Source organism: Juglans regia, chromosome 5 (assembly GCF_001411555.2).
Source record: "Juglans regia cultivar Chandler chromosome 5, Walnut 2.0, whole genome shotgun sequence".
NCBI lineage: Eukaryota > Viridiplantae > Streptophyta > Magnoliopsida > Fagales > Juglandaceae > Juglans > Juglans regia.
In genome coordinates, this window is record NC_049905.1 from 10174965 (window position 1) to 10188224 (window position 13260).

General features: G+C 40.9%; 1 protein-coding gene across 1 annotated transcript; it reads right to left on the reverse strand.

Moving 5' to 3' along the window:
• Positions 1 to 1760: 1760 nt before the first annotated feature.
• LOC108983969 (fasciclin-like arabinogalactan protein 12) lies at positions 1761 to 2914 on the reverse strand. Its single transcript, XM_018955768.2, has one exon. It carries the CDS (start codon positions 2846 to 2848, stop codon positions 1898 to 1900), a length of 951 nt encoding a protein of 316 aa, XP_018811313.1. The 5' UTR covers positions 2849 to 2914; the 3' UTR covers positions 1761 to 1897.
• Between the last annotated feature and the right edge of the window lie 10346 nt (positions 2915 to 13260).

A 13260-nucleotide genomic window follows, 5' to 3' on the forward strand; every position in this document is an offset into this window, starting at 1 on the left:
AATCACAGATTGCGGGCATGGCCCTCTCTAAAGCCCAAAGACGAAGGACTAGTTCTTTTTAGTTTTTTGCCCCATTGTTCTCTTTTCACCAACATTAACTTAAACCTTTGTTACAACTTCTCTGTATCGATCGCTGATATTTCTACCCTTCAAGCATGGTTGGCATGCGACTATATACTATCTCTGAATTAGTCACCTTTGATAGTAAGGTTTATAAGATGAGAAATTATTTCGTTTAAAAAGAAATTTCACAGAAGTACAATTTACAAACTGATGTGATTTTTTTATGGTGTATCAGATTGTAAAATACTTATTACTATAAAGTATATCTAATGTATTACATTTATCCATATGAGTTTTTGAGTTTTGAGAGAAATGTTTGATTCACAAAAGAATCTTACAAAAATAATGTTCACAAATTGATGTAGTTTGATGTAATATATTAGATTTTAAAATACTTTGGAAAGTGTTAGCAATCTTTGGAAAGTGTTAGCAATCTTTGAGCAAGCTCATGCGCCACCATTTACAATTATTCTTCTCATGAGAAACTAAAAATTAAAAAAAAAAAAAAAAAACTAACAAGTTACAAGATTTACCAAAAGAGATATAAATTTATTAAAAATTAAACTAAATCTAATTTTGAAAAATAAATTTGCTCAAAAGTGGTGCTACTCTGCCACCTGCAGGTGCCCACTCGTTGTGTTGTCTAGTACAAATTGTACTTTTATTTTATTTTTTACTTTTTATTTCAAACATTTAAAAAAATAAGAAAAATATAAATATATTAATAGTCACTTTCTCAATCATTAAAAAAGAAAAAATAAATGTATAAACAGTCAAAATGAAGAGACAAATTAAGAAAGAACAGTAACATTATTCATTTACTCAATGAAAAGTCTATAATCCAGTCAGCCTGATCTGTTGAAGGATGTGGAAGTCCTTTCCCCCTCGACCCCGTAGGCTGGGTGGATTTTGACATTATATTTTTGGTGGTGGTTGTGTCGAACCAAGGCTGTGTTGTGGGGAGAAGAAGATGCATGCAGTACCCTAGCCTTTTTTAAAATTCTTTCATTTTCATTTTTCTTTTTAAATTTCTATATTCAAATTAGCAGTTTTGGTTTTATGAGCTCTTTAGTTTCTACTTTTTAAAATTCTTATTCTAAAACAAAAATTAATTGGGTGTGCTATTCTCGACGGAAAATCAATTAGTAGTAATAATATTCCAACTTCCATTTTTGCGGGGTGTAACCAATCAATATATTTAAAGAATAATATTAATAGTCTAATAAAAATAAAATAAAATAATTAATTAATTAATTAAAAGGCCGACTAATTAATTAAAAAAATTAATAGCCTCTTGCAGCACTTCATGTGCTTTTCTAAGATTTTTCGTCTTTTAATTTCTTGTCTGTTCAAAGCTGCATTGGAGTTCTTTTTTTCTTTTCTTTTTTTTGAAATTTTCTCTCTCGCCAAAATCTATTAATATAATATATATATATATCGCAGTTCCAAAGTGAAAAATTAATAAAGGATCAGACCCAGTACTGGCATAACATGTCTGGAATTGGTACACAAAATTCACATGAAGAATATAGAGGCTGCATGGAAAGGGAACATGGCAACAAAACAGGTAAAATTAAAAAATATAATAAGTATAAGAATTTATAAAAAAAAATAAAAAAAACAACTCTCAAAATTAGACCTTAAAATGGACAATTTTAACGAGAAAAATAAAAGAAAAAGGTACATGACATGGGACATTGAAAGAAGGCAATTATTTAGAGAACACACAGTACTGATCACGATCTTTCAACCCAACTCATCGAAATCATGCAGAAATATTAAAGAATTGGATCCCACCAAAGCAAAATATCCAGATGATACGTATCCGCTAATATCAAGTTGCTTTCGTCACAATGAATGCGACCAGGGAAACTCCAATGGACAACAATGTTCCGCGCCAGCTGAGCCTCACAGCACCAGAGTGGTCCACTTTAGCAGCATCGTCATCAGTACCAACGCCAGCAGCATCACCACCAGATGGACTGTCTGCAGCATCTGCAGTTCCATTTGGCTTTGCAAGTGTTGCTGCGGGAGCTGCTGCTTTTTTAGTCTTAGGCACGAATATGTCGAGTGGAAGAAGCACTTTGTCTACTCGATACATGATAAGCTGGTTATCCGAGTATATTGTACCTCCCAATGTGGCATTCACGAGGCCAGTTGATATGTTCACTTGATTGCCGGCAGTTGTCACGTTCAGTGGGAATTCTCCAGCGCTGGTATCTCCAGCTTCTGTTGGCACTGGATTGCTTAGAGTCTGGAAGTTTGATAGAGTAACCACAGTGTTTAAGATGTGAAATTGTATGAGTTGGGTCTTCTGAAGATCAGACAGAGAGTTTATAGTGCCTGCTTTGAGGCTTGAAAATGCACCATCTGTAGGAGCAAATATTGTAAAGCCAACATTTGAATTATTTAGCTGACCATATAGTTGTCCAGCCAATCCAGTGCTCTTTAAGAGGCGGATAAATACTGAGTAGCCCTTAGCCTTTTCCAAGATTTTGACAACATCAGTAGGGCCCTTTTGTACAGGGATTTGGGCAGACTGAGCTGGGGCCTTTGCTGGTAGGCCGGACGGGGGTGTGGCAGACAGGGTTGGAGGAGTGGCAACTGGGGTTGGAGGAGTGGCAACCGGGGTTGGGGGCTTGGCAACCGGGGTTGGGGGTGTGGCAACTGGGATTGGGGGCGTGGCAGGCAATGCTGGAGCGGTAGCTGGCTGAGCTAAAGTTGTAATGCTATCAAAGAGAAAAACAAGTAGAATTGAGAGGGCAAAGAGAGCCTGTCTGGCCATGTTTGTGGTTTCTTGTTCTATTGACGGCTGTGTTTAGCTTGGGAGATATTCAAATGCAAGAGTGGTGCTTGCTGAATGGCTTGATATGTGTGGGAAGGAGAATATGGCTCTTATTAAGGCCCGGAGAGAGTGAAGTTAGGTGAAAAGGTACATCTCTAGCTAGTTGCAAATCCATAGTTGTGTGCAGCTTATCTGTCTTGGAAAGGTGGGGAATGCATGTATGGATGGATAAGTGAAAGATTTTATTGTTTTAGCAACTACTTTGCTTGGAAAAGCAGCAAAAAGTGAGGGTATCTCAAATTTGTTTGGGGGAAATAAAAGATGCATATCATTGCTCCAGCTTTCATTTAAATCAATTGTTCTTAGATAGAACTAGTACTGTTTGCCAGCAAAAAATATCAAGCAAAAAGCGGAAAAGAAAATAAACCTTTGAATCTAATTTCCTATTCTATTTTTGTTCCTCCAATGAGAATATTATAATTTACTATAATTTACCACATCTCAGCTTTTTGCAATTTAATTAATTGTGATGGGTTCCTTCGAGTGAATGTTTTAAATGTACGGATTTAAAAAAGAAATCGAGATTGTAGTGATTAATTCATATTTAGCTACACACGATTTCAAACTTGAATTAATTATTATTATTATTATTATTATTTTTAAATCATTCCTCATCCATTCATATATCTGTAAACTCAATACAATTTTTGTCTTTTTGTAAACTAGTAAATACAAAAGCTGGTGCATCTTCAATCCACACCATCTCCTCCTCTGTTTTTAAAGCAGCCTTTACTAGATTGTGTGCTACTACATTTGTGCTTCTTTGAGAATATTGAACCTTCCAACCATGCCAGTCTTGAAGGACCATCTTCATTTTCTCAATGATATTATCAAAATAAGAAAACTCTGCATCTACTTCATTCACTGCATTAATAATAACCTGAGAATCATCTTCAAATATCGATATTGAGGTCCCTGCATAAATCCATTACTTTCTTCAAAGCATAATACTCTGATATAGCTGGTAGATCAACATTTGGTCTCCGATAATTCCAAGTAACCATGACCTTTCCTTCTTCATTCTTGATAATCACACCTATTCCCATCTTCTTAGCTTTTACATCCAAGGCAGCATCCCAATTGCCTTTAACATAGCTTTGCTCAGGTGGTTTCCATCGTTTCTCACCACCTACTACTATGGTAGATCCCTCTTGTCCCCCTGATGAAGGTTGAGCTAGTTGAAACTCACTCAAACCTTCCTTAGCTGATCTGATAACACTACTTGGACTGAGAAATTTCTTTTAAAAAATACACATGTTTCTTCTGATCCACAAGCTTCTCATAATACCATCTCTTCCATCTTAGACTTCGAAAGCTTATGTGACAGCTTCTCCCACAAACTCAATAAGTCTTCTTCTGTTATACTCCATTTTTGCAGAATTTTTAAATGCATAGTCCAAACATCATTCGTAGCAAGACAATGCCATAAAACATGCATAACAGATTAATCTTCTTGAAGACATATAGGACAATTTGGTTCTTCAATTACTTTCCTTACAAATAAGTTCCACCTTGTAGCTAGCAACTCATTACCTGCCTTCCACATAAACATTTTCAACTTTCTAGGTAAATTCAAACTCCATAAATGTTTCCATCTGCTATCTGAAATTGTCCCTCTTGAGATTCCCCTTGTACAACCTTTGATCTTTCTTGTTCCCGAAATAAGCACTCTTGACACTAAACAGGCATTTATTTGAAGGGCCCCATATCAACTTTTCCTCAACATCCCTTCTGCTTAAAGGAATGCGGCATATTTGATCAGCTTCTTCTTTTATACAAATAATTCTAATTAGGACCTCGTTCCACTACTTTTTATTCTCCACCATGAGTTCACTGACCTTAGCATCATCATTCAGTACAGCCATTAGAGACTGAACACAAAAAGAAGATAGAGTGGATAACCATTTTTGGCCCCAAATTTCGATCTTGCTACCATTTCTCACTCTCCACCTTAGTCCCTCTTTAAGCAGCCCCAAAAAAACTCCACACACTTCTCCATATCAATGAGGGTGTATGGCCCAATTTTGCCTCCAGCAATGAGGTGTTTCTGAAATACTTTTCCTTTTAGATCTGAGTAGTTAAATAAGATGGATTTTGCAAGATCCTCCAGCCTTGTTTTGCCAACAAAGCTGAGTTGAACATCTCCAAGTCTCTAAATCCCAATCCTCCCTTACCTTTTGATAGCCCCAATTTCTTCCAGCTCCTCCAATGGATGCAACTTTCTCTTTGTTGGTTACCCCACCAGAACTTAACAAGCATACCATTAAGCTCTTTACAAAGTTTCTTTGGTAATCTGAAAACACTCATAGTGTAGGATGGTACAACTTGTAATATAGCCTTTATCATAATTTCTTTCACAACACTAGAGAGAAAAGAATTCTTCCAATTATTATCTTTTGCCAAACTCATTCTTTTAAACACCTCAAAGTGTTACACTTAGATTTACCCACGATAGATGGAAGTCCCAAATATCTCTCATAATTCCCTTTCCCCAGATCCCCTCCTTTCCTTAGTATTCTTCTTCTGGTTTCTGAGTTAGTATTTGAACTGAATTTAAAAACTGACAAGAAGCTTCTTCATATTTGCTAAGAATCCTTTTCAGTTTTCTCCATTCCTCCACACTAGCCCTTTCAAATAGAACACAATCATCTACAAATAACAGATGATTGATTCTCAGCCCCCTCCTCACAACTGAAATCACTTTTGTTTCCCCTTGCCGATAAGCCTCTTTAAGTAGTGCACTAAGGCCTTCTGCACATATGATAAAGAGGTAAGGGGAAAGAGGATCCCCTTGCCTTAATCCCTTCAATGGATAAATTTTTGCCCCTGGTTCACCATTAACCAACACTTAGTATGTGATAGAAGTAACACATTGCATTATCATCTTTGTCCACTCATTGCAAAAGCCCAGCTTCTTCATGATAGCTTCCAAATAAACCCACTCAATTCTATCATATGCCTTTGACATGTCAAGCTTGATGGCCATGCTTCCTTCCTTGCCTTTCTTTCTCACCTTCATTGTATGTAGGACCTCATAAGCAACCATAATGCTGTCTGTAATTATCCTTCTTGGGATGAAGGCACTTTGATTGGGTGATATGATGCCTGACAGTACACCTTTAAGCCTATTTACAAACACTTTAGAGACAACTTTGTAAATCACATTACAAAGGCTAATAGACCTAAACTCAGTAACACTCAAAGGATTATTGGTTTTGGAAATTAAAGTTATGTAAGTAAAATTAACCAGAGAAAGCAGAGAGTTACCATTAAGGAAATCCAAGATTGCATTACACACTTCCTCACCTATAGTACCCCAATGGTTTTGGTAGAAATAAGCATCAAAACCATCAGGACCGGGTGACTTTAAAGGCCCCATATGTTTGACAGCTTCCTCAATTTCCAGTCTGCAGAAAGGCCTGGTCAATCTCTCATTCATTTCACTTGTGACTCGAGTTTCCACCTATTCCACACATCCTTTAATATCTTCTAAGTTTGGTCTTGTCGAGGAGAACAATTTCTCAAAGTAATTGTTAAAAGCCCCTTTGATTTCTTCTTGGTTAGTAAACATATTTTTTTGTTCATCCATAACCTATTTAACCACATTTTCCCTTCTTCTTTGAGATGCACAAGCATGAAAGAATTTAGTATTTTTGTCTCCCATTGCATACCAATTCTTTTTGCTCTTTGCTTCCAATTAAGGTCCTCATTCTCAAGCATTGTCCCCAACTCCTTCTGCACTCTTTTGGTTTCTTTAGAATTGTATCTGCTCTCTTCATCTTGAAGCTTTTTTAGCAACTCAGTTTTCTCTTTTATTCCTTGGAGTCTATCTAAATTGATCAGCTTACTCCACCTCAAAAGGGCACCTATGCATCTGTCCAGTTTAAACTGAAATCTTTGAGCATAATTTACCTTTGCATATCTTGCCAAGCCCATTTTATAACATCTTCACAGCCCTCCTCTTTTACCCAGCTTGCTTCATATCTAAAAATTTTCTTCCTTCTCCAAGCATTTCTCCTATCGTTTTCATTGTCAACAAGATTGGCCTATGGTCTGAAATCTCCCAATCAACACTACCATCAATAATCATTGAAGTTTTGTGCCCAAATTGGATTAGGCATTGCCCTATCTAGCCTTTCTTTAGTAAAAGTTTAATCTTCATGTTTGTTGGTCCATGTAAATTTGTTCCCTCTCCACCCGAGGTCAAACAAATTACCTTCTTCTAAAGCTGCTCTAAAGCTTTCCATTTGTCTCTCTAATCTTGGCTTACCACCCATTTTTTTCATCATTAGAAGTAATCTCATTAAAGTCTCCTAAGACATACCACCCTTGATTATCACTTGGCTTCAAAGACTTTAACAGATTCCAAGCTTCATCCCTTCTACTAGTTTCAAGCTGGCCATAAAATCCCATCATCAACCATTTATCATTTCCATTCTCATTTAAAATCCAAGCACTAATGTGCCTCTAAGTATAGTTTAGTGACTCAACCTTCACTCAACTATTCCACCAAAGAGCTAAACCACCCTTCTTTTCCATAGGCTCCACCACAAAATATCCCTCACAGTTAAGCCTCTTCTTCATTCTCACACACTTCTCAGTATTCAACTTGGTTTTCATCAAAAAAATTAAATCTAGATCCTTTTCCTTCACCATAAGGCAAAGGTTTTGAACTGTCTGAGGGTTCCCAAGCCCTCGACAGTTCCAAATTGAAGTTTTTATTAAGCAAGGTGGGGCTGATTAACAGCCTCCACCATGCTTTCTTTTTTGTTGTATTCCTCACCATCAGTCTCCATACTAATCTTCTTTCGTTTCAGTCTCTTTTTTTCTTTTCCTTCCTCATTCTCATTCTTTCTTTTTTTAAAGTAACATTCACCCATGCTAACTATTTTCTTCCATTTTTCTCTAGCCCTTCTCTTCCACTCACCCTTCAATGGAGCCCTTTTGGAAATGAGCTCCTTAATGGTATCATAAAGATCTTCCCTTTGCTCCTCCACCTCAGTAATGATTTCTCTTGCCCCTTCCGTTTGCTTGTTAGTTGCCCACTCCTCCTCCACCACCTCATTCAATTTCCCCTCCTTCTCATTTGTTCCCTTAAACTTGGCCTCCCTAAACCTCCTTTCCTTCTTAAAAGATGTATTTTTGCTAAGCACCTCTTTCCCCATCTTTCTATTAGAAACTTCTTCTCCCTCTTCTTGTATAAACCATCACCTCCCTCCCTCATTGCTATTTTTTTTATTAAACTGGTTTTCTATCTTTCTTTCTTCTTTTTTTTTTTTTAATTATTATTCCTATTTTTTATTTTGTTCTTAACTAGACCCCATATTGATCAACCCCTTCACCCATCCTTTCACAACCTTCCTTGCCATGAATTAAACATCCACAAGAAAAGCAAAGTTTGGGCAACTTGTCGTACCTAATAGGGATCCAGAGCTTGTCCCCATTCACATTAACAGTTATGCCTTTGGCTAGAGGTTTTGATAAATCTATAGAGGTCAGAACCCTTAAGATTCTTCCCCAACCACTTCCATCCTCCCTCACATCCACCTCCTCCACCCTGCCTATGGTGTTACCTATCTGTTTTCCTCTGTCCTCATTCATGCAAGACAGTGGCATGTTATGCAGCTATATCCAAAAGCACCCTTCCTCAAATATGAACTTCTGTGGTGGTGTATCAAAAGGTTTTAGAACAAAAAGATGAAAATCAAATAGCCATGGTCTTCCACTCCACACACGTTGTTTATCAGCTGGATTAGCAAAAGTTATTGTAAATACATTCGTATCTACTTCAAGAAACTTTGCAGGCTTGCTTATTCTCCACACTTTCTTCATCGTGTTCTCCATCACATCCTTGCTTATACTTCTATCCATGCACACTTTTCCCACTAGACTACACTTTCCTTTGTAAGAAAACTCACCTCCCACACCTTCATCAAAGTCTATGGCAGCTTCTTCATCCTCCATCAAATCCAGCCTTTCTCATTTCTCTTGTATATCCTCCATCTTTCTATCACTATTTTCTAGATTTTTTCTTTTTTCCTCACGTTTCCTGGCTGCAGAAACCCCCTGAAGGACTTCCACCACCGTACCCCACTCACTCTCTGACACTCACTCTGTGTAAACACCCTTATCGCACTTCCCAAATTCTGTTAGAATTTAGTGGACCCCCCACTCCACCTCAACCTTCCATTTCGAAAGAGAGAGGAGAATTGAATTACTTATTATTAATTTGACATTATGTACCTAATTAATTATCCCTTATGCTACAAAGCTATAGAATGATACCTAGATTTTGATCAGTCATGAAAATAGATTCATTTTGATAAAATTAAATAAATAAATAAGCAATTTTTTTTTCAGTAACCATGTCAAGCTTCTGTTTTTTGAAGTTGTCGGCAAAGGATTAAACAGTTGCTGATCAATTATATAGCTAATCGAGGAAGTACTAGGTTTTATGATCAAGTAATAAAGTTCCATCTTGTTGAAAGGGAGATCAAGCTAGCCAGCCAATTAAACATGATGATTCTTGTTGATGCTATAAAAATCACACAATAGACTAGAAGGGAGAAAGTCATTCATAGCCCACAGAGGCAACTTTGGCCTCGATCAGTGTTAGGAGCCCCTGGCAGTGATCTGGTATGGCTATACTGTGTTGGTGCGTATGGCTATGGTGGTGAAATGCGTAAAGAAAATAAGAGAAGATGGACACATAGGTTTACGTGGTTACGCATAATGCTTACATCCACGAGCATTTGGAGAGAAGAAATCCAATATAATATTCTTGTTTGTAGTCTCTCATAGTTTCTCATTTTTCACTGCACAATGGTGGCTTTAGATACATTTATTGGAGAAAAGTCCTTCACTGGAGCTCCCTATTCCAAGGTTGAAGAAGAAGTCGAAAATGAAGAAAAAGAACTGAAGAAGAAGAAGCTCCCTCTGGGAATCGTCCGGACCCCCTATTTTGCTCTTCTGTTCCCTGCTGGGCCTGGTGGCCTTGGGCCAAATATTTTTACCCCATCACAGTGCCCCGTGATTCTTAAGGGTAATTTATAAAGAAGACCTTGAGAATCTTCAAAGATAGAAAATGCAACCAAATTGGTCCGCCCGAGTACGTAGGGAAATAAATTTTGAAGGTCAATCCTCATTCATTTGTTCCTCTAGCTCGAGCAGTAAATATTTCTAAACTCAAGATTGAGATACGAGTTCTATTACGTAGAGTGTGGGCAGGAAGCTTGTGCGAGTCTAGGGTTTTGGCTTTGTTGAACGGACCCGACATCATGGCGAGTCTAGGAACTTGACTTTGTTGGACGGGTGCTTGGCGAGTCTAGAGACTTGGCCTTACCCTACTGCGAGTCTAGGGACCCGTCTTTGTGACGAGTCTAGGGACTCAGTTTTGTTGGACGGGGGGGTCGGCGATTCTAGAGAATTGGCCTTACCTCATAGTGAGTTTAGGCACCCGACTTCGTGGCAAGTCTAGGAACTTGATTTTGTTGGACGGGGGGGTCAGCGAGTCTAGAGACTTGGCCTTACCCTGTAGTGAGTCTAGGGACCCGTCTGCATGGCTAGTCTAGGGACTCGACTTTGTTGGACAGGGGGTCGGCGAGTCTAGAGACTTGGCCTTACCCCTTAGCAAGTCTAGGGACTCGACTTTGTTGGACGGGGAGTTTGACGGGTCTAGAGAATTGGCCTTAACCCGCAACTAGTCTTGAGACCTGACTTTGTGACGAATTTAAGGATTTGACTTTGTTGGATAGGGGTTGGCGAGTCTAGAGACTTGGTCTTACCCCGCAGAGAGTCTAAGGATCCGATTTTGTGGCGTGTCTAAGGGCTCGACTTTGTTGGATGAGTGGTCGGCAAGTCTAGAGGCATGCCCTTACCTCGCAACGAGTCTAGTGACTCGACTTCGTGGCGAGTCTAAGGACTCAATTTCGTTGGACGGGGGTTGACGAGTCTAGAAACTTAGCCTTACCCTACAGCGAGTCTTGAGACTCGACTTCGTGGCGAGTCTCTACAAGTCTTGGGACTTGTGTTCGACCGTTATAGAGCGTCGAGTCTAGAGGCTTGGCTTTTTTTATGGAGACGCTCTCCCGTACTAAATTGCTATGCTGGAGTGCAGTGGAGGTTGAAGACGTATCACTGTTGAGGCTCAACTAAAATAATCCAAATGTGCCTACTGAGTAGAGTTCGAACGTGCATGCCCACTAGTTGAGGTTGGGTGAGCTCGTTAGGAGTTCGGGTGAGCTCGCTGGGGGAGTTCACGGGGAGAGCCTGAGCACCGCAGGTGACTGGTCCTAACCGAGTCATGTCGAGTCCTGTGTGGGTGAGGCGTTGTCCAAGCTGTGCAAGTAAAGAGTTGTCAAATCCCATGTGATCAAGTAGTGCATGGCAACTAGAGTAGGTACTGGGTCTAGTGCACGTGGGGGAGCTACCGAGCCAGTCCAAGCTGGTGAGTGGTCTGTCCAAGTCGTGAGGGCCTCACCGAGTTGGTGTACCAAGGGGAGTCCCTACTAGTGAGCTGCCTTGTCTCTTGCTGTTGGTGAGTTGTCAAGTGGCTCCAAGGTGCTGTGGAGATGATGGTAGGTGGCTGAGTTCCCGAGCCATGTGGGTGGTGTCCGAGTCTGGTGGAATAAATCTAGAGCAGTGAGTCTTGTGCATGCCAAGCAGGTGAATTTTCCCAGCAATGTATTCTGTGCCGATGCGGTCTGTCCCGTGCTGAGCCTTCCGAGCTGACTTAAGCAGTGTTACCATGCAAGTGACTTTCCCGTGCGGGTTATTTTGAACGGCATTTTTTGAGTGGAGGAAACCCGAGCCGTATTTTCAGTTAAGGTGTCTAGTAGTGGTACCAAGGAGATTTTGAGCGGCACCACTCGGTGGTTGAGTTCCTGAGCTATGTGAGTGTTGTCGGAGCGATGGAGGCCCTGTCCATGAGGTTGAGACCCTTGCCGGGTTGGTGATCCGAGGGGAGTGCTTGGGTGGGTGGTGTTCAAGTAGTGGCCCAAGCGCTCGTGGGCCAGCCGCGATGGTTAGAGTCCACTCCAGCGTAAGCGGACAACTCCGGCGGGCCCCAAGGTGGCCGTCGTTGCCCTTCCTCGATCGTATCATGGCTGCGGTGGGTTTATATCCCATGTACACAGTGGTGTGCACACGGGGTGGGTAGGCAATGACCCTCATGGATGAGGGCTATAGCGCCTGAGCTAGAGTGTCGGCAGTTAACATGTTGACATCCAGTGGTGCAACCATACTAGCAACCGAAGGCCACGAGCTCCTTGTTGTGCGCATGGCGACATGCGCTTGGATGCGTACGAGCAATGGGAGTCGGGGACACCACAGGAGTAGCCAGATGACACCGATGGACCACGGGGATCTCCGCCGGTGCCCTTCCATCCACGTCAAGGCTGGGCCGTGCTCTCGAGCACGGTGGGATACGGCCTGTGTGGGACCATGTCGAAAAGGAGTGGGCAGTCAGGGACCAGTCCAAAGGGGACAGACTGTGCCGACAGTACTCATAGTGGCCGCCGGCGCTGCATCTGGGTCGTGCCACAATGGGGTCGTGGCACCCTGGCGTTGCGCTCCCGTGCATGGCACTGTGCGTGCCATGCATGGGCGGGATGTGTTGAGTTGGTCTGCTATGCATGCATGCACAGTGGATGGTGATGGCACTATGTACAATTCACGACTCCAAGTGCCAACACATTGAGTACAATGTGTTATTCACTGTCTACCCATTTTCCATAAATGTAAAAGTTGAGAAAATTGAGAATACTCATCTGTGAGGGTGTTACCCGTTTGTCCAATGATTTATTCAGTGCTCCTAGAAATCATCATTCTCTCACCTCCAATGAACAAAGGAAATTAGATCTCACAAACGGCGCCACTGTTGATGTTGTAAAAATCGTACAACAGGCCGGAAGAGGAGAAAGAGTCACTCCCAGTCCATTGAGATGACTTGGGCCTCAATCGTTGTTGTTAAGAGCCACCAACAGTGATCTGGGGTGGTTATACGATGTCGATGCGTACGGCCATGGCGGTGAAATGCGTAGAGAAAATAAGAGAAGATGGACACATGGGTTTACGTGGTTCGGCATGTTGCCTACGTCCACGGGCATTTGGGGAGGAGAAATCCACTATAATATTCTTGCTTAAAGTCTCTCATTCATCACTGTACAATGGTGGCTTTAGATACATTTATTGGAGAAAAACCATTCGCTGGAGCTCCCTGTTCCAAGGTTGAAGGAGAGGTCGAAGAGGAAGATAAAGAACTGAAGAAGAAGAAGAAGGTCCCCCTGGGAGTTGTTCAGACCCCCTATTTATCTAATTGTTTTTCCCGCATGCCCTCTGTTGTGGTGTGACAG

What these genes read in the sequence shown, in the direction of transcription:
- LOC108983969 (XM_018955768.2), bottom strand. Translation starts at nt 2,848, where the DNA reads ATGGCCAGACAGGCTCTCTTTGCCCTCTCAATTCTACTTGTTTTTCTC.